Source organism: Lacerta agilis, chromosome 13 (assembly GCF_009819535.1).
Source record: "Lacerta agilis isolate rLacAgi1 chromosome 13, rLacAgi1.pri, whole genome shotgun sequence".
In the NCBI taxonomy this organism is placed as follows: Eukaryota; Metazoa; Chordata; class Lepidosauria; order Squamata; family Lacertidae; genus Lacerta; species Lacerta agilis.
This window is the reverse complement of record NC_046324.1, coordinates 33,752,155-33,772,844: the sequence shown is the minus strand read 5'-3', so window position 1 is coordinate 33,772,844 and position 20,690 is coordinate 33,752,155. Positions and strand designations below refer to the sequence as shown.

The 20,690-nt window shown below is 49.2% G+C and overlaps 1 protein-coding gene across 1 annotated transcript in view; it reads right to left on the bottom strand.

The window, feature by feature from the left end:
* SEPTIN12 (septin 12) overlaps positions 1-20,690 on the bottom strand; it is a 41,663-nt gene that overhangs the window by 10,569 nt on the left and 10,404 nt on the right. The window contains exons 2-5 of the mRNA XM_033166856.1: positions 13,416-13,607; positions 6,266-6,394; positions 3,907-3,988; positions 3,020-3,169 (exon numbers count right to left, since the gene is read on the bottom strand). Coding sequence (XP_033022747.1) covers positions 3,020-3,169; positions 3,907-3,988; positions 6,266-6,394; positions 13,416-13,607 — 553 coding nt within the window. The remainder of the gene's footprint in view (positions 1-3,019; positions 3,170-3,906; positions 3,989-6,265; positions 6,395-13,415; positions 13,608-20,690) is intronic.

Sequence of the window (20,690 nt, the reverse complement as noted above, 5' to 3'; positions counted from 1 at the left end):
GCTGAACGACTGAACAACAACAAAATCTGATACAGAAGGTCTTGCCACCAACATGGAATGGAAGAGTCAGCCTGACTCCTTCCCAATATCGTGTTAGAAAGAAATCTGAGCAAGGGCTTCTTTGTACCATTGGAAGCCTCGGTCTATTGGCCTGCATGCTTGGTGTTTGCAAAAGAGATGTCGTTTGGAGTCATTTGCCTTGGGCTCTTGTGGTCTAAGGCAAGGGATGGCACTGGGCCTTTGCAATTGGGAGGGTGGAAGGCAGGGAGCCCAACAATAGGTGCAGCCAGAGCCAATGACAGGTGGAGCCAACTAATTCTAGTTTGACCCCTGTTCAAGTCTCCCTGATGTAACTCTACAAGCGCAACAGCCAAGACTGAGAAAGAAGGCAGCCAAGGCCACTACTGGCTGTAAGTGAGCAGGAAGGGAGGCGAGAGCTGGCTGAAGAAGAAGCAGAAGAGTTTGGATTTGATATCCCACTACCCGAAGGTGTCTCAAAGTGGCTAACATTCTCCTTTCCCTTCCTCCCCACAAACAACACACTCTGTGAGGTGAGTGGGGCTGAGAGACTTCAAAGAAGTGTGACTAGCCCAAGGTCACCCAGCAGCTGCATGTGGAGGAGCGGGACGCGAACCCGGTTCACCAGATTACGAGACTACTGTTCTTAACCACTACAGCACACTGGCTGAGGGCAGACTGAGGTTGGTGGGGCAGTAGGAAACAGGCCAGCAGGGCAGGGATGAGGAACTGGATCAGGCTTCTGGGCTGTCCCTCCCCTCCTTGAACCCTGCAGGTGCCTCTGGTAGGTAGCCACCCACCAGTCAATCGCCTGATGTCATCACATGTCATCAAGTGTTTTTCCTTCCTCTTCCTGCATGGTTTGAAATCAAACTGCGTGGGGATCTGTGGATACTGCTGATCACCTCATCATGGGGCCTGCAACCCTGCTTTTGGCAGGAAACCACATCCTGACAGAAGCAAGGGGCCACAGCACAGAGAAGGCGCAACTTCTCATTGGAATCACCTCTAGAGAAAACATAAGCTTTGGAGTGTAGCGGCAGCTGGCTGCAGGGCGTTCAGTGGGGCTGTACTGGGAGGGATGGGCATTTATTTTGCCTCCCCAGCCTGTGATGTAGTCATGGGGAGCTCAAGACCCATTACTGTTTTTGTAGTAGGACCCCTGTCTTCAGTGCCCCAGAGCTGCCCAATCAGCATGAAAGGGGGGCTTTTTTAAGCCAATGAGAAGAAGTCGTGTCAACCTTTGTGCTGATTAGAGCCAATCAGAGTGAAAGGAGTTGAGTCGGTCACAGAGGATTGGCTCCTCGGTCGCTCTGGAGAACGCCAAGGAGTTGTTCTGTATGCTCCAAAGCCAAGCACTTAGGAACACTGAAAACACAAGGGGGAGCTTCAGATTCAAGAGCACAGTGTGCATGTTCTGTTTCATACAATGGAACTCCCCAAAGTCGCGCCGAAAGAAGATATCGGAGCACTCCAAATCATTTGCCCGTGCAGGTGCTGAAAGGCAATGCACGGAGATCTGCACTGATTGTTGCAATGCATCCCTCATTGCTGTTATTTAATAATTATGGAATATTATATAATCCTAGAAGGGGTATGGCTGTGGCTATCAGAAGTACACGTACTTCTGGATTTGCCACTACACCACTGCTCCCAGCCCACACCCACTGCAAGAGCAAGGTGTCCTGGGAGCCTTCTTACCTCCCTCAGTGACTGAGAGCACTCCCTGCCCCACCCTCCGGCAGCCCACTCCTCTCTCTTGGAAGCCAGTGGATTCTTGGCCTCAACGCAACTTTCTCCTCCCACCTATGCTGGGTGGAGCAGGGAGAATGGCGAGGAGAAGCAGCTGTGGGACAGATGTTGGAAAAGGAGCGATGGGGCCAACGGTACCCACACACGGAGGGAAAGGAGGGACGGGGGACAAGGAGCCTGGCAGGCATTTTTATAAGTTTGTTTTAACTGAAAGTGACAGGCATTCCTGGTGGGTACGAAGGTATGCCCAAGTCAGCCCTGATGTGCTTCTCTGTGGTGCCTGCAGGCTCAGCTGATAGACATTATTATGATTATTATATTTCCTGCATTATTATTATTTTTTGGGACAAAGGGGGTCTCAAAGCAACTTTCAGAATGAAAGTAGAAAAAGCATAGGCGTTCAAACCAGGGGGGGAAGGGTGGGGCCTAATACTAATTTCCAAGAGCAGAATTCATAGTGTCTACACAGTTTTTTTCTCAATTTGGGGTGGGGGTGGGGAAAATGGGGAACCTGTGGCCCTGCAAATGCCCACCAGCCCCAGCCAGCATTGCTGGAGACAGGCTCCCACAACCTCTGCAGGGCTACAGGACCCCAGTCCTGCCTATGCTCTGTTGCAAGCACAGTGACAGCACTTGCAATATGTTACCTGAACCGATGGGAGAGTGGGGGGTGATACGACAGAAAGGCAGCCTACTCTTCCCTGGCCGATTCCTTCCTGAGTAACTTTGTCTGTGGTTCTTCTCCCAGGCTTTTCTTCCTCCTCCTTCTTGCCATGGGCCACCCTTTCATTAATCTCTTGACTCCATGACGGCTACATGGTAAGCTTGTGGTTGCTTGCTAGGAGCACTAAGACTTATGTTTCTTTTATTCTTATGGAATAACATCAACTCCTGATAGCCAGAACAACGGGAAGTCATTCAAAAAGATTGAATTCGGAACTGATTAATTGGCTTTTTTGATTCGGTATTGCAGTCATGCGGCCCTCCATTGGATTTTTATTTATGAAAATAATAAATTATTATTATTTTTTAAATGTTTCTTTACCCTTTCCAGCAGCAGTTTTACTAGACTATTTATTTCTGTCCTCTCTCTCTCTCTAATTGCACACACACCCAAGTATGCCTGATGATAATGAAAGAAAAGTATCTTAATGCAAGATCTTCTTCACCATCAGAGATTAAAGTGGGTGAGGTCAGGGAGAAAGCGATGACTCTTACCACCTGCACTTGCCTCTCTACCCCCGCCCACAAGAAGGGCTTACCAGTGCCCGTTGGTGGCACAAAATATACACAGGCGTGGACTCGGGTGTCGGGGATCTTCCGTTTGCGGTTGATGAGTATCTCTTCTCTCAGATATCGCTCGTACTGGTCGTTGATATATTCGATGATTGGGTCCCAGCTATGGGGAAGGAGAGAGGGTGATTCTTATGCTCAGAGGAGATTCTCCCTTCAAGTCGCTCCTCTCCTAGCATGTGAGAGAGGAAAACCATGTCTGGAAACTCTGGAGGAAGGAGAACAGGCGCAGTGGTGTGGGGGAACGATTTGGAGTAGAGAAACTCTGCAGTATAATGAGGTTAAGCACACCCTTCCACCATCACCTCTCTGTTCAGAATCACCCCTAAAGAAAAGAAAGGTTCACATGCACATATCCTTGTAGCAACAGTTCTGGAGCAGAAGGCTCTGGTTTGTGCATTTAGTCAGAAATCAGGCGTGCTATGCTCACACAGTGGGAAATCCAGTTTGTGCGGCTCTAGTAGATTGGGAATCTTGTGCATCTGCACCCCCCCCCCCAAAGAAAAAGATTCGAAGGAAAGTGTGTGTGGGGGGGAATGCACTGGAAAGTGTGTGATGACACTTGCTTTGATGCAATGATGTATTACAAAGAAATTTGAACGCATGCTCAAAATAGCGGACAGCGTCCAATCTCCCTGGAAACAAATCAGGAAGAATGTTTGATAAATGGTTTGTCCGGAAGCAAACCCCAATTCATAAAAGGCAAAAGATAGAAGCCCCGCCGATGTTTCATGTACACCTCAGAAACACTTTTAACGGTTGTGTTGTTTCCACCCTAGTGCCGGTGAGCAGCCCCCTTCCCCAAGAAAGAGCAGCGAAGCAGCAATCAGTTCTCTCTCATACCAGTTTTGATTGTTAATCTGATCCCCAAATACTGGCGTGTCTGTCACTGTCAGCTTCATCTTCACACCCTTCTCTTCAACAACTGTTGGGAAACAGAGCGAAACGGTGTCAGTTCACTGCCTCTGAGGGGCCTCCTCATCCCAAGGGAAGCTCGCCCACTTCTTCTCACAAAATGTGGCAAACTGAAGTTAAAATTTGAAATATGAAAAGACGAGAGCAAAACTGATGGATTTATCCAGCCTTCTCTCACACAGAAGTCTCTCTCGCATACACGGCTTCCGTAGAGCAGCTCAGAGACTCACTGCGCCCCCCATGTCCTCTTCCCCCTCCCTCCATGGAGTAAGAGAGGATTTCTCTCCTCTGTGTTGCCTGTCAGTTGACTGCAGACACTTTGGGCTCGCCTAGACTTCCACTTGTTCCATGCCTAGAAAACATCGGTCTGAGCAGTTTTTGCTTCTTTTTTGCTTTTTATAGTTTACTGCATAAATAAATGTTTGTTGTTGATTAAAAAAAGGAGAAGACAGGTTTGCATGAAATGCACATGTGCTAATTTATAAGCACAGATGCAAAGTGAAAAGAGGCATAGAATTTAAACGGAAAGGCAATGCATCCACCAGAACAGCCAGGTGGCCCTGTCTCCCTTCTCTCATGCTAATCAATTCCATCAGCTCATCTGCTTTCCAAATTTTTGTTAGCCATTCTTTCACTGTTGGTGGCAACCTATTCCCACCCCCCTCATTTTGCACCACAAATATGTGAGCAGCTGCTATTAAATTCCATATTAAGTCTTTATGTTTTATTTGTGGATCTACCAAGCCTTATAAAATTATCAGGGGATCCAATGTAAGATGTTATTAATGACTCTGTCTTTACTTAAAAAAAAAGGTAAAGGACCCCTGACCGTTAAGTCCAGTCGCGAACGACTGTGGGGTTGTGGCGTTCATCTCGCTTTACTGGCCGAGGGAGCTGAGGTTTGTCCGCAGACAGTTTTTCTGGGTCATGTGGCTAGCATGACTAAGCCGCTTCTGGCGAAAGCACAACAGCGCATGGAAACGCTGTTTACCTTCCCGCTGGAGTGGTACCTATTTATCTACTTGCACTTTTTGGAGTGCTTTCAAACTGCTAGGTTGGCAGGAGCTGGGACCGAACAACGGGCGCTCACACCATTGCGGGGATTCGAATCGCCAACCGTCCAATCGGCAAGCCCTAGGCTCAGTGGTTTACACCACAGCACCACAGCACCACCTGCATCCCTCTCCTTAAAAGATTGATTTATTCATTGCATTGCATTTTACTCACTATATTTATACACAGCCTTTCAGCAGTGCTTCCAAGACTGAGATGGGGTTCTCAGGGCTAGGAGACAAATGTGGCCCCAAAGGCCTTTTCATCTGGTCCCAGCATTCAACTCCCATTGTTCTAGGTGCGTTTTGTGACAGGGAATTTCCTTAACGCAAGCAGTTTCTGATTTTCAGATTAAAAGTGCTACTGTGGGAAGGAAAGGAGGACCTTTTTCTGCCTCCGCCACCTTCCACCCCATCTCTGAGAAGGGACCCTCATAAGAATATTAGGGGGTGGGTGGGCAGAGGAAGTATGGCTTTCTTTTTTGCAGGCTTCAGATGAGAACTAGACCATGTGAAAAATGAACATAAGACTTTAGCTGCCAGTTCATTCGTTGTCAGCTTTGTATTCTGTTATAAAAAAAATGTGACCTAGACACTACATTGCGGCACCCATAACTTAGGTTTAGGTGCCATTTAGCTGCTAGTTTTTATATTTCAGTTTCTAACACTGCCTGGCCCTCAGAACTCTTAGGTCACGCCCCCTCCTAAGCCACATCCCTAAGTCTTGATTGGCACCCCCCCCCCAAAAAAAAACCTAGTGGTTTTGCTAGGCTGGAACGTGTCCTTGAACCCTGTGAGTTATTCTTGCTTGCCGTCCAATGGAGGACAGAGAAGGAAGAGTGTGAAATGTGAACTATTATGGGAATGAGGGCTGATAGTAGGACAAAAGGAGTCAGAATAGATAAATAATGAGTTTATTAAGATTATGGCTGGCAATTACGGAGAGAAGGGGAAGCAGATCTTTCCTCAGAAACACTGAAAGTGCAAAAGAGGAGGCAGCGTGGTGTACTGGTCACAGTGTCAGACTAGGAACTAGGAGACCAGGGTTCAAATCCCCACTCAGCCATGAAGCTCATTGTGTGATCCTGAGCCAGTCACACACTCTCAGCCTACTTCACAGGGTTGTTAGGGGGATAAAATGGGAAGGGGGAGATTCATGTAGGCTGGCTTGAGTTCCTTGGAAGGGAGGTGGGATATCAACGTAGTAACGATAATAATTCCGCCAGGGTCCTCACCGCGAGTGACGGAGAGCAGCTGCAAGGTCTTGGGAATGCATTCCTCGTAACCGGAGCCTGTCGGTTTCCGGCTGACCTTGGATTTGAAGAGCGTGTTCACCATGGTGGACTTGCCGAGGCCACTTTGACCTGCGGGTAAAAGGCGAGAGGAAGAGACGGCTGTGAAACCAAACCTAATACATTGGGGGCCTTCAGATCTCGGAAGGGCTCTTGCATGGGAGAAGATGGAACAAGCATGTTCTTCATTGCTCCAGGGAGGCAGGATCAGAGCAGAAATGGCTAAGAGACCAATTTCAGTGAAATCAGAGACCCTTATTCCCCTCCCAGAGCGACAATCCCCCAGAAACTCTGGAAATTGTAGCTCTCGGAGGGGAACAGAGGAGTCTCCTTGCAACTCTCAGCTCCCTTAACAGACTACCACTCCCATAATTCTTTGGGGGAAGCCCTGGGATGTTTAAAGTGGCATCATAGTGCTTTAAAATGTTTGGCATGGGTGTGGCCTTGCTTGTCTCGGGCTCAGGCTCCACCTAGTGTTGGTCTCCCTGCCATCTGCCCCGCAAGTCTCAATTGCACGTTTCAAGGGCAAGGAGCCACAGGGATGAACAGAAAACCGTAAGCTATGGGGCACAATGCCACCCGGCCAAGACCCCAGGGAGACCTCCTTGGAGGAAGACCCATGAGAAGAACCTGGGTACCAGGAAAAAACCTGCTGCAGTCCTAAGACAACTTTTGAGTACTTTGGCCAACCTGGTGCCCTCCAGATGTTGTTGGACTACAACTCCCATAATCCCTCATCCCTGTTCATGCTGGCTAGGGCTAATCAGCTGGAGTCCAGCATCTGGAGTGCCACAACTTGAGGGACACTAGTCTAATGGGCATCTTATCTGGCTCCCTGGTGACACCTTCAAATACATACCAAACCCTGATATGTCTTGACCCTTGATTTTCCCCATGGCCCAGACCTCAAAAGTTGAAGGAAATTGACAGTGGCAAAGAGCTGGGTATTCTACCTCATTCTGTGACCCTGGTCCAAATTCCCCATTTCTGCACAGCTGCTTTTTGGGGTGGGATTGTGCCCCATAGCTTACAGTTTCCTGTTCATCCCTGTGGCTCCTTGCCTTTGAAATGTGCCCATTTTATCATCATGTCTTATCACCACCATCATCATTCTGTTACTCCATTGCACATATCTGTGTAGGAGGAAGGAAGCTCTGGAATGATGTCAAAACATCTTTCATCAAGTGGAAGGGAAAGGGAGGAGAATCTCCCATTAGTTTGCCTGATGATGGATGCAGTAGAACCCAGAAGCTTGCACACACTGCAACCAACCTCAGTTGTTCCTACCTAAGTTGCTAAAATGTTTGGTCAAATGTTACTACAAATCTTTGAGAGCCAACATGGAAACTGAGGCCTGTCTGTTTCTTTGGCCAGAGCCGTCTTTATCAACTACGCATGAAACAGAACGGTGGCGTTGCTGGTTTTGCCTCTCTCACTTCTTTTAAAAACCCAAATGTTGACTGGGCCTCTCCTTGTCTCTTGTTTACTTCAAGCTCTCCCCTGAGAGGGCTTATCTGGCCTGATAGGGCTTTCCTCTCCCTGTCACAGGCAGCTCCAATCTGCACCCCCATTCTGCCCCCTCCACAAGCACAACCCACCCCTTTCAAGTTCAAAAATGTCAAACTTCTCCGCATGGAAAAAAAATGTTTCCCAGGATTGATTGAAACCAGATGTGCAGCCTCCAGAAAGGGTCGGAGGAGTCACAGCTGGAACAGCTTTTTGCTTTCCTGGTCCTCTATTCCAATTGCCCATTGTGGCTGGATTGCTTTGGCATGGCAGTAAGGGCGCTTGGGCAGACACCCCAATGTCCTGTTGCCCTGCTGATGGGGCAAGGACAAGATGAGGACTGAGAGGGGGTGAAGGAAGAGGCTCCCTCTTTTAGTTATGATGGGGAAGAGCTGTGGCAGAGCATCTCTCAAATCCCAGCATCTCCACGTTAAGACTGGGAGAGACTCTTGTCTGAAACCCCAGAGAGTCACTGCCAGCAAGAGTAGGTCAGAGGTGGGGAACTTCTAGCCCTTCAGTCTAATTAGGCCCAGCATGGGTCCCAGTTTGGCCCAGGAGGTCACCCCCCCAAACCCCAAAACCATGCCCAAGAGCTGCCTCAAGGTGTGCTACTGACTGTCCATTGGCAAGTAAGGCTTGCTGTCACTACGCATCAGCTGAGAGGCACTTGAGAGCACACCTGCGGGGACTGGCTATATGTATTGTGGAGCTTGCTTAAAGGTAAAGGGACCCCTGACCATTAGGTCCAGTCGCAAACGACTCTGGGGTTGCGGCGCTCATCTCGTTTTATTGGCCAAGGGAGCCGGCGTACAGCTTCCAGGTCATGTGGCCAGCAAGACTAAGCTGCTTCTAGCGAACCACAGCAGCACACGGAAACGCCGTTTACCTTCCCGCTGGAGTGGTACCTATTTATCTACTTGCACTTTGTGCTTTCAAACTGCTAGGTTGGCAGGAGCAGGGACCGAGCAATGGGAGCTCATCCCATTTGCGGGGATTCGAACCGCTGACCTTCTCATTGGCAAGCCCTAGGCTCTGTGGTTTAGACCACAGCGCTGAGCTTGCCTAGGGGAACCCAATAGCACAGCCACCCCTGCAGAAAGCAGGTGGGAAGTTATTGCTGATCAGCCGATAGGCAGCAACTTCAAGCCTTCAGTATTTTGTAGGAGCGATTCAAGCACATCCTGGAAATTTAGGTTTCTGAAACTAAAGTGGATTATGTGCTCTGTTACCCTGGTGCAACAAACACACTTGACAGGCTTTTTGCAGTTAGGAAAGTGATGGTGAAAAGGAATGAAAATGGTGGGATGAACAAACGATTAAGAGGAAGACGCATTGTCACCACCCAAGCAAATCAGGGTGAATTCAAGATGAATGCTCGTTGTCATGTGAGCACCCTGTAAATAAATCAGAAGGGATGTGCCATGAAGACTGGATATAGTCTAACCCGGGTGTATGTTTTGTGGAAGCAAATCAGGATGGATGCTCACTAAACAGGTCATCTGGAGGGTTGCTGGAAAAGATCCAGCGGTGGGATTATTAGATATCTGACAGAGCTCTTTTCTCGTGGTGCTTTGCTGCAAATTGTGTGGATCTTTATTTATTTTGGACATGGTTGTTTCTCATCTACATTTCTTCCACAGATGGAATAGTAGGTCTGGCTCTTAGATACTTTGCCCTTCTTGGGAGAACTTTTAAATGGACAGGTGTGTTGATTACTCTCTCTCTCTCTCTCTCTCTTTCTCTCTCTCCCTAACGTTAGGGCCAGTTCTGAGAAAGAGCATGGCCCAATGAAATGATGATAGGGTCCTTTAGGCCAAACACACAAAAATCGTGACCGGCTGAAAAATAATCACAAACTCTTAACAATTGCACATATAAACAAATATAATATAAATCTTTGTTTATTTGTTTATATGTGCAATTGTTAAGAGTTTGTGATTATTTTTCAGCCAGTCACGATTTTTGTGTGTTTGGCATAACGTCAGTTGTGATCTAGGGTCCTTTAGGCAGCAAAATGTCTTGGGCTGGCCTTGCCTGTTCCCTGTTTCTGTTAAGTACGGTGGGGTTGGCCAGGGAGGAGATCAGGGAGCCATGATGGAAATCCTCTTTAACCCCTTTCTGGCTTCCGGGGTTTTTGCTAGGTGTTCCCTGCACAGGTCCATGTCAACCCTAAGAATGTGTTTGTGTGTGTGCGTTTTAAAAAGTTTAAATTCTTAGAAAGTTGGAATCTGCCATTTTTCTGGGCTGATTCATGGGGCAGATGCCCACAGCCCACAGCCACAGGGGGTGTTTCAGTGGTTAATGTGTGTCCTTTCCTCATCCTCTGTGGGATCAAAGAGATGAGGCACACCTGTCCTAACTCACGAGCGAGGCATATATTCTTCCTAGCCAACCCCCTCTCCTCTTATCCACTAGGGCCTACAGCCCCTGGCATCTCAGGCCCATCTATTTAGCAAGACAGCCAAGAGCCAAACCCATTTGTCTTGTAGCTGAAGTCCTCCTGGACAAAAAAAAAAATCTCTCGAAAGAGTCTGTCTCCTTGCACCTGTTCTATCAGTTCCTCCTGGACAGGGAAATCCATGATGGGGATTTATCTGACATCTTGCGTGCTGCAGCATTTGCTCGGCACTTCTTCTTCTTTTTTTAAAAAAAAACCTTATCCCCATAATCCTCCCGACTTTCTTCCCTCGAGGATGTTTCAGGCCCCAAACAAAATCATTCTTCTTATTTGGGATTTGCTTTTTTGGCATCTCCGCACTGGCCTCTGGCTTTTGATCTGGAAATATTTATTGCTGAGCGCATCGCGGGGTTGTGGCGGAGTGTGTGTGTGTGTGTGTGTGTGTGCCTTTGGAGGAGCGCTCTGGACAAAGCCTTTGTCTGCATGGAGGCCAAGGAGAAGAAATTCCAGGAGGCTGGATGGTGGGAAAGGGCACGAGGTTGCTAGGAAAGAGTTAGAGGGTTTGCTCGGCAGGCGTGGAGTCCCAGGAAAAAAAAAATACACAAAAAGCCTCAGAGCGTCTCCCCCCTCCCCAAAGGATGCTGCAGAATGCCAGATGCAACACTTAAAAGTAGTTCAAAGCTTCTATATTTGAGGGTAGCGACTCATGGCCTCTGGGGTAGCACAATGAAAGGGACTAGCAGCTTGTATGAAAAGGAGCCCGACTATGCCCTCTCCAGATTCCGCCCTCCATCCATTTTTAGTGAGTGCATTCTGCAACAAGCCACTTATGCAATAATAGTGATAGATTTATACTGGGCCATGGGGTGTATGGGGTGTTAGGGGAGGGGTAGTACCTCTGGTGGGCAACATGTGCTCCTACTGGGGTCATTTGTCCACTTTTGGTGTCCGTCCCCCACCCAGCACTTAGCTCTCACTTGTGGCTCCTAGAAGCTGTCAGCATGTGACAGCAGCCACGCCCTGGGAGACAGCTTTAACTGGCTGGCCAAACTAGGTGAGGGGCTCAACCTCGCAGGACATCTTTGGGAGAAGAAAAGGCCCAGGAGTAAACCCTACGCAAATCCAGAGTGGAGTGCCTAAGATGGTCGACTGACGCCCTGTACGCCTCATTCCGGCAACTCCTGCAGCCATGCTGCTGCCAAAGGGATTGCTCTGCTTTCCTTTGGACAACGTCAGCAAGGCCAAGAGGGAGCCCAGGACCTCCATACATATACTGCCCAGGCTTGTGTGCCAGGGGAGTCACTTTGGTGCTGCAAACGCAAAGTTCGACTTCACCCCAGGAGGCACACTCCATTGTCTTTCGAGACAGACGAATGCCAACAAAAAAATTATTGTACAGTGGTACCTCGGGTTAAGAACTTAATTCGTTCCGGAGGTCCGTTCTTAACCTGAAACTGTTCTTAACCTGAAACTGTTCTTAACCTAAAGCACCACTTTAGCTACTGGGACCTCCCGCTGACGCTGCGCCGCCAGAGCACAGTTTCTGTTCTTATACTGAAGCAAAGTTCTTAACCTGAAGCGTTATTTCTGGGTTAGCGGAGTCTGTAACCTGAAGCGTCTGTAACCCGAGGTACCACTGTACACATTACTGTGCATTGTAAGACTCAGAGAAGCGCACATTTTTAAGGAGGGCTGTGTTCTGGTTCACATACCTTTTCGGAACACGCAAATTAGGTGGGTTCACCTTGAAATGCGAACTGAATCAATTTTCTTCTGCTCCCTATTCCCAGACAGAGCCCCTTCCCCCTTTTTTTATCCTCCCCCTGGCTTTCTCCCAAACGCTGGTCTTTTCTTTCTACATCCTTTCAAACATGAGCTCAGCTTTACAGCTGCAGGCGCTTGGCCTGCCCTTTGCCCAGTTGCATCTCCAGGGAAGCCAAATTCTGCCGTGTCAACAGATTTGCTGGAGACGGTGACCATGGCGTGGGCAGAGGAGAAAGACGGTGCCTCCATTTCCTTGCCCACGCTTCCCCCCTGCTGAAGGGAAACTAGCAGCGAACTCAGCCTCCTGAGCGCTCGACACCTGCGGTGCTCTAAAAGCCTTCCAAGGGAGGGAGTTCACAACGCAGCCTTCATCCTGGGGTCAAGAGGGGGTGGCTGTGGGTCCTGTGGTATGGAGCACAGCCCTCTATTTGAAGGCTTCCTGAAATGCTGCCTGGTCAAAGATCAGGCACTTGAAGAAGGGAAAGGGCAGGAGAAGCCTTGAAGTTGCTTATCCACAGCAAGTATCTGGACCACAGACTGAGCAATTGCAAAGGTTCCCTGATCGCAGTCTTCCCTGCTAGGATGAGATGCATTGCATTTCTATTTAAAGGGCGATAATTATTTCTAAATATGCACACACACACCTCTCTCTCTCTCTCTCTGTGTGTGTGTGTTTTAAAGACTTCCAGAGTACAGGGAGGCTCTTCTAAGGAGAACAAAGTTCTGGCATGTATCTCGAGGAATTATCGTATTTTTCGCTCCATAAGACACACTTTTTTCCTCCTAAAAAGTAAGGGGAAATATCTGTGCGTGTTATGGAGTGAATGGTGGTCCCTGGAGCTGAATTGCCCAGAGGCCAAAAGAGGATCGTGCTTTTTATTTTACAAAGAGAAAAGGGGGTGTTGAAAGGACCCCGCTCAGCAGCTGATCAGCAAGAGATCGGGCAAGAGATAAGAGTCTCCGGCTCTCTTTCAGCCCCGCCCTCCTTTGTTGAATGTGCTGCAGAGGGAGGTTGTTTGTTTCCCCAGCTACACGTGACTGGCTGATTAGATTATCTGTCTGGAAACTGTAGAAAAGGCTCCCTTTCCTTTAGAAGCTGAAGAATTGTGAGTTGAACCCCATAAAAACAGAGCTTTTCCTCTTTGCTTTTCTCCCTTTGCAAAAAAGCTGCAAAACTTTTAGCTGATCCTCAAAAAAACAGGGTTTTTCCCTTTGCAAAAAAAGCTGCAAAACTTTTAGCTGATCTTCAAAAAAACAGGGCTTTTAGAGGAGAAAAACCAGAAATTTTTTTCTTGTTTCCTACTCTAAAAACGAGGTGCGCCCTATGGTCCGGTGTGCCCTATGGAGCGAAAAATACGGTAACCCCCATGCCAGGCCTTCCCATCTGACAAAGCCTGAGGGTGGCACACAGCACCCGCTACTCACCTACAACCATGATGTTGAATTCGAAGCCGGTCTTCATGGTCTTGATCCGCATCTGGTCCATCACGGCCTCGATCCCCACATAGCCAAAGAGCTTCTGGTCTCCTGTGCTAACGGAAGGGCCATCCCGGGATAGCTGCTCTCGTGCCGGCTGCTCCTCCATGCTCCTCCGCTGAGGCTCAGCAGGGCTGCTCTCTGAAAGTGGAAGAGAGAAGGGAAACCTGAGCCAGATACTCCAGGTGGGACAGGAGTTCCTCCACACAGCTTACTCTTCCCCTTCTTCTTGACCCTGTTGCCCTGCTGCACTTCTGCGAATGAGGATTGTGCGCAGAACAGAAAGTCAGTTTAACTGACCAAACTGCTTTATTTCTCTCAGTCCCACAAAACGGAGTGTGTGTGTGTGTCTGTGAACCACCAGTGGTCTGTGAGCTTCATTCAGGCAGTCCATGGCGTGCCCACATCTAATATTCATATATTGATTCATAACTGTATTTCAAATGCTTTCTTTTATTTCGTAGATTGTATTTTATTGGAATACAATGCAAGAAACAAAAGAAGCAACATGGATAAATTAAACATTGCACAGCACATTGCAGGCAAATAATAAAGAGGCCCACCAAGACAGCCTGCAATTTTCTAGTGGTCCGTATGTGTGCGTGTGTGAGGTGTTTTGGAACCACTGTCCTAAACAAAGCAGGGGTGCAGCTTTCAAGGAGACAGAGAGCCCAACGCTGAGCCTGGGCTGCCTACTCTTCCTATGTTCACCTACGGAACTCAAGGCCACAATATGAGGTGATGGCTGCCAGCTGTAATGCTGTTCAAGGGATTCGAATTCACAGAGGAGCAGGGGGTTGAGGCTACATGTTGACGGCTACTGGACACAATGGCAATAGGGAACCTCCATGTTCAAGGGTAGTCTATCTCTGAATACCTGCTAGTGGGGAGCAATAGCTGGAGAAGGCTAGGGCCTTCTCGCCCTTCTCGTGTGCTTCCCAAAGGCATCAGGTTGGCAAGCATAGGAATCAGGGGCGCTGGAGTTTTGGTCTGTATCCAGCAGGGCTCTTCGTCATATTCTCTTGCCCCTACAAGGTCTGTTTTCAGCATTTGGGATATTTTAGTTTAGAGAAAAGGCTAGTAAGAGAGGACATGACAGAGGCATATAAAATGGCATGAAGGAACGGGTAAAGTTTTTTCTCACTCTCTCGTAACACTTGTGGACATCCAATGAGGCTACATGTTAGAAGATTCAGGACAGGTGAAAGAAAGTCCTTCACAAAGCATATATTGATGGTCACCAACCTGGATGGATTTAAAAGAGGATTGCACAAATTCAGGGAGGAAAAAGCTACCAAAGAGCTACTAGCCTCTGCTCCATGGACAGAGGCAGTAATTCTTCTTAATGCCAGTTGCTGGAAATCACAGGAGGGGAGAGGTCTCCTGTGCTCAGGTCCTGCTTGAGAGTTCTGGTTGGCCTCTGTGAGATCAGGGTGCTGGACTCGGTGAGCCACTGGCCTGATCCAACAGGCTCTTCTTGTGTTCTTTCCCCACCACCTCCAATACTTATGTCTGCATGAGACCCGAGGAGAGAGAGCAAATTGTGTTTCAGTTCCACTGATTTCAATGTGTCTGCTCTGAGTAGGCCTAGAACTGGATGCAGCCCCCCCCCCCCGCTTCTTCTATCTCATTTGCAGAGAAGCTCCAAAACAACCAGGGGAACTTTGCAAGGAAGGGATCTCTATTTGCCCCTAGCCATGGGGTGAGGGGGAAAGGCCTTGAGACCATCTGACAACTGCACTGCAGAAGGGCCTCAACCGCAGCCAAGGTCACAGAATCGCAACTTTCTGGAGTTGGAAAGGACCACAGGGGGCATCTAGTCCATCTCCCAGCAATGCAGGAACCTTTTGCCCAACGTGGGGCTTGAACCCACAACCCTAAGATTAAGAGTCTCATGCTCTACTGAATGAGCTAGTACGGACATAGTACTAAACCCATCTAGCTTAGTGCTGTCTACACTGACTGGCAGAAGCTCTCCAGGACTACTAGAAGATGCCATAGACCAGGCATAGGCAAACTCGGCCCTCCAGATGTTTTCGGACTACAACTCCCATCATCCCTGACCACTGGTATTGTTAGCTAGGGATGATGGGAGTTGTAGTCCCAAAACATCTGGAGGGCCGAGTTTGCCTATGCCTGCCATAGACGGAACCTAGGGCCACTCCATGCAAAATAAAAACACTACCACTGTGCTTCTCTCTAGCAACATAGGAAGCTGCCTTATACTGAGTCAGATCAATAGTCTATCTAGCTCAGTATTGCCTACACTGACTGGCAGTGACTCTCCAAAGTTAAAAGGCAGGGATCTCTTCCAGCCCTGCCAGGAGCCCCTAGGCTTTGAAACTGGGACCTTCAGCAGATGCTCTACCATGCAGTGATGACATCTTTGCTCTACGGAGTCAGACCTTTGCTACAACTAGCTCAATGTTGGTTATGCTAGCCATCCTCCAACCTTTTCAGGCCCAATTTTAGCCCCAAATGTGCATATGGCGAGCCAGTTCTTAATTGCTTACCTGACATGCTGTGCTCCCACCCCAGGATTTCAGGAAGGGGTCTGTCTCAGTCCTACCTGGCGACTCCGGGGATTAAGCCAGGGGCCTTTGCATGCAAAGCAGATTCTCTCTCATACAGCCGCAGCCCTTCCCTCCGCAGAGTCAGATCCCTGGTCCATCTAGCTTAGTACACTACCTACACAAACCGGCATCAGCAATCCAGGGTTACAGGCAGGATTCGCTCCTCTCCCAGTCCTACCTGGAGACGCCGGGGATTGAACCTGGGGCCTGGGACCTTCTGCATGCAAGGCTAGTGCTCTCCCACTGAGCTAGGGCCCTTCCCCTGCAGCATGCTCATTGGGAAAGCGGCCCAAAAGGGGAAGCAGAGGAAGACACACGGCTCTACAACTTCCCTGGCAACGGCAGACCCCGGGGCTCGGAAGAGAAGCTCAGCAAACAGATTGGAATACGTAGCCAGGAGGTGTCAGTCGTGGGGGGCGGGGGGGAATCTCCACAGGGCTGTGCTGGGGGCTGGCAGTAAGCCAAGGGGTTTGGGAGCTCCGCCGAGGTAGCATCTTGCAGAGCAAGCGGAGATTTTCTCCCCCAACCCTCCAGGATCAGAGAGAGAGAGAGAGAGCTCTCTGGACAAGCAGACCCGCTAGAAGTTCCTGCACCCTTTATGGGGAAGACACAACTCCAGCTGCAAATATAAAGCTACACGCAGATACTGTATATGGGAAATGGGCGAGGGGGGGTGGGACACTGGCCCAGGGGCATAACACGGCCCTTGGTGACCCTCTCTCTGGCCCTTGGGACTCTTCCCACACCCCTTTCCCCCAGGCTACACCCTTCATGCCCTCGTTGGGTGTTTACGTTTGCCTGAAAATGTGTCCCTGAACTTGCCAGGATGGAGGAAAGAGAGGGAGCACCCACCCCCTCCAACATGTCAAAGGGAAAAAAACCAGGACGCCATCTTTTCTTGTGAGAGCACCACAAGACATTTTGGGTGCCACAATTTTGTGCAATTCCGCACTGCGATTTCGCCTAAAAAAAAGAGAGCGCTTTTTTCAGGGGGAAATCACGTGAGATCGCAGCTCCTCAAATGGCTGCTGTGCTCTCGCAAGGAAAAAAATGGGACATCCCATTTTTACCGGGACAGTTGAAGGTTGCGAGGGAGGTGAGAGTATGTGTAGAAACCGGCCTGTTGTACAAAAGGTAGAATTTGCATTTGTGACTCTGGCTCCTTTTGCCTCTAGCCGCATCCACCACCAGCAGCACATGGCCCTCAGAAGGTTGCTGGAAAGGGAATGTGGCCCTTTGACTGAAAAAGCTTCCCTGCCCCTGAGATCGTGCGGAGCGTGAGATGGCATTTCTCAGCAGAGCTCACAGGATGGGTGTGAGGGGAAGAAGGAACTGAAGAAAGGAACACGCCACTTCGCCCTCAAATCTGCACAGCATTTCTCAGCAATTAAAGCACGGCAATATTTGGGCCAAACTTCCAGGGATGTCACAAATTTGTCACTAGACTGTCACCAGAGGCAGCTGGGGGGGACGGGACCCATTTAGACCAGGGCTGTGAGGCTGGAGTAGGGTGGGTTTAACCCTTTCCCCTCCGTACTGACTCCCTGATTTAAATGCAGCTGCTATTAATATTGTACCTGTCTTTCGGCCCTTTCTATAGCTGACAGCTGCTTCAGGGGGATGACTCAAAGTTGGGGAAACAGCGCTGAGGGGGGAGTTAGGTCCTCTCCCCCAGCAAATGGCACTGGCTCCACCCCTCCCCGCTCCTCTAGCTCATTTCAGTGGAAGTAAAAAAACTGTTGCGAGTGCCAATCACCAATCTCCCACATCATATGCACTGAAGACCGGATAGCTTAGTTGGTTAGAGTGAGGTGCTGATAATGCCCAGGCTGCAGGTTCGATTCCGGTATGGGACAGCTGCGTATTCCTGCATTGCAGGGGGGTTGGACTAGATGATCCTCAGGGTCCCTTCTGACTCTAGAGTTCTATGATTCTAAGTAGTACTGAACCCTGCCCCTTTCGGAACCCCGCCCCCTACATCACCATTCTAGGGTCCTGATCTAGACTGGGTTCCCCTCGCTTAGAAATTTATGGCGGGGGGGGGGGGAAGAGAAGCAGAAGCAGCTTGCACTGCAAAGATGATGCGTAGTTTGGCCGCAAAGTGGTCTGAGCCCCTGCTGCCATACATGCGTGCTCCTTGCAGCCGCTGTTCACGTGGAAAAGACAAAGTGGAAGAGAGGCATTTGTAATGCAGATCAGCATTCTTGGCCAATCAGAGGCTTTGCATTTGCACAACAACCCTGATTATGCACATGCATTCACAGGCAGGTGTAGGGCCCCCTCCCGCCTGCTAACTCTCCCTGCTCAACAAACACACACTCTGCCCCTGCACATAGTATCACAGTGGCACTAAGCTTCTGAATTCCAGTTCCTGAGAACCACAAGCAGGCAGAGCACTGTTGCACTTGTGTTCTGCTTTTGAGTTTCTTGAAGGCTTCTGGTTGTCCACTGGGAGAAGAGGATGCTGGAATAGATGGGCCTTTGGCCTGATCCATCCAGCAGGGCTGTTCTTGCACCCATACAGTATTCAGCGCAACTTCTGACATCCTCAAATTCTCTCACTAAAGATCACGCTTTCCCCTCTCCAATAGACAATGCTGAAATCTCCCCCCTCCCACCCCCTTACTCTGCAAACAGAGGCTGCCTTGCATGTCTCAAGCAGGGTGTGTCTTAAGAAAACTCAGCATAACCATTTCCCTTAAGAAGAAGGGAAAAAAATAACCGAGTTTAATCTTGCAACAGAATAGCTACAACTCAAACATATTGAGCAACACTGGATGGGTGGTTAAGAGCTGGGAGGGCAGAGCGCAGGAGAAGGCCCCTGTTTCAATCCATGGCGTCTCCTATTTGAAGGATCCTGTGATTCAAAGGATCAGAGGTGCCCCATAGGCCACTCTCTAACACCCCCCTTCCCTGCTCCCTTGGTCATGAGGTGGTGAAAGGAGGGGTCACCTTCTCCTCCCTTGAAAAGGACACAGAGCTGAAGGAGGAAGTTGGGAGAGGGACACTTTTCAAAGACTCGCGGCTCAACCTTTTCCTCCACACTTTCCAGGCACATGTCTTTGCTTTAAAGCTCTGCGTATAAACAGTTTTCTTTCTTTCTTTGTCCTGGTGCATTCCCTACGTTTTACAGCTAAATTGGAGCAAATAGCAACCCACAGAAAATTCAGTTACTGACTGCTCCAATTCTGCAGCAAAACACAGATTTTTTTTTCAAGGGAAAAGCTCCCTCCCCCCCCACCCCCCCAAAAACACCCTGCTTAGACACAGAGCTTTAAAGCCCAGACCTGTGCCTAGAAATTGTTGTAAGAATTTTATGAGGCAGAAAGTGAAGTCTGGGCGAGCTCTCAGATGAATTCTGCTGGATCCACCTATAACCAAGACCTTTTGGAAAATTTAAGTGTGCACACACACACACTCTTTCTCTCTATGGGGTGGGCAGAGGAAAGGGACAAGAGGGGGGGCGCCCATGGCACTTCCTCAAAAATCCAAATGTGCCCATGAGCCAAAAAAGGCTGGCAACCCCGGAGGCAGCTGACTTTGGAGAACAGCTATCAGTCAGTGCTGTTCTAGGTGGACCAGAGGCCTGCATCAGAAGAGTGTTCAGACAACCCCACTGCACAAAACGGATGGGACTTTATATACTGTATGTACCTAGATTGGAGCAGGGTGCCCCACCCTCTTGCATGGTAGAGGTACACGTCTACACCGGTACGTACAAATAAACCACCTTCTTGATCACTGTCATCAACTGACAGGCTTCCCAAGGACACATTTAGCATTACATATAATTTGGCACTTCTGGAGACTCCAGGGGGTGTCTGAAGCCCTGAAAACTGTCACCCTGGACAATGTGAGCACAAGCTAATACCCACCCACACAAAAATCTCTACAAAGGGAAAACGAGGCCATATGACAGAAGAGTCTGCTGGATCAAGGCAATGGCCCATCCAGTCCAGCAGCCTCTTCTCACAGTGGTAATTTCCTTTGGGAAATCCCAGCAGAACCTGAGCACAAGAGTACTATCCCCTTCTGTGGTTCCTGGCAGCCGGTATTAATTTATAACTGGTTCATGGCTCAGTTGGTTAGAGCATGGTGCTGATAGTGCCAAGGTTGCAGGTTCAATCCCCCAATGGGATAGATGCATATTCCTGTATTAGATGATCCTCAGGGTCCATTCCAACTCTACAATTCTATGATTCCATGGTGTTAACTGGCCAGTTGTTTACCAGGATCTGGTCCCAGAAAAACAAGGACTGCTGCCAGTCAACCAGGGCAATTGCAGCACACACTATTTTCCCTTGAAGGCTCGCTTGCTATTATTCCTTATCCTCCTTGTATGGAGATGCAAACAGTCTGAATCAACAAGGTTTCTTCTCGCCAACTTCCAGCAGGACAGACGCTAGTTCAACTCCTCACCCACCACCCGCTTGGCCCTTACGGCTGGTTTCCACAGCAGCAGACGGCCCAGGCCGAATCCAGTCAGTCCGGTTGTGCGCAGCGGGAAGAAAATAATTCAGCAAGAATGAAAACACGCAGGCACACACAGCGCACGACTCCGTAGCCAAGTGGAGATGGCAGGGAGCCCTCAAGCTGTCAGCCCCTTGAAGCTTTTCCACAAACAACGGCAAGTTCCAGGGGGAAAGGGACC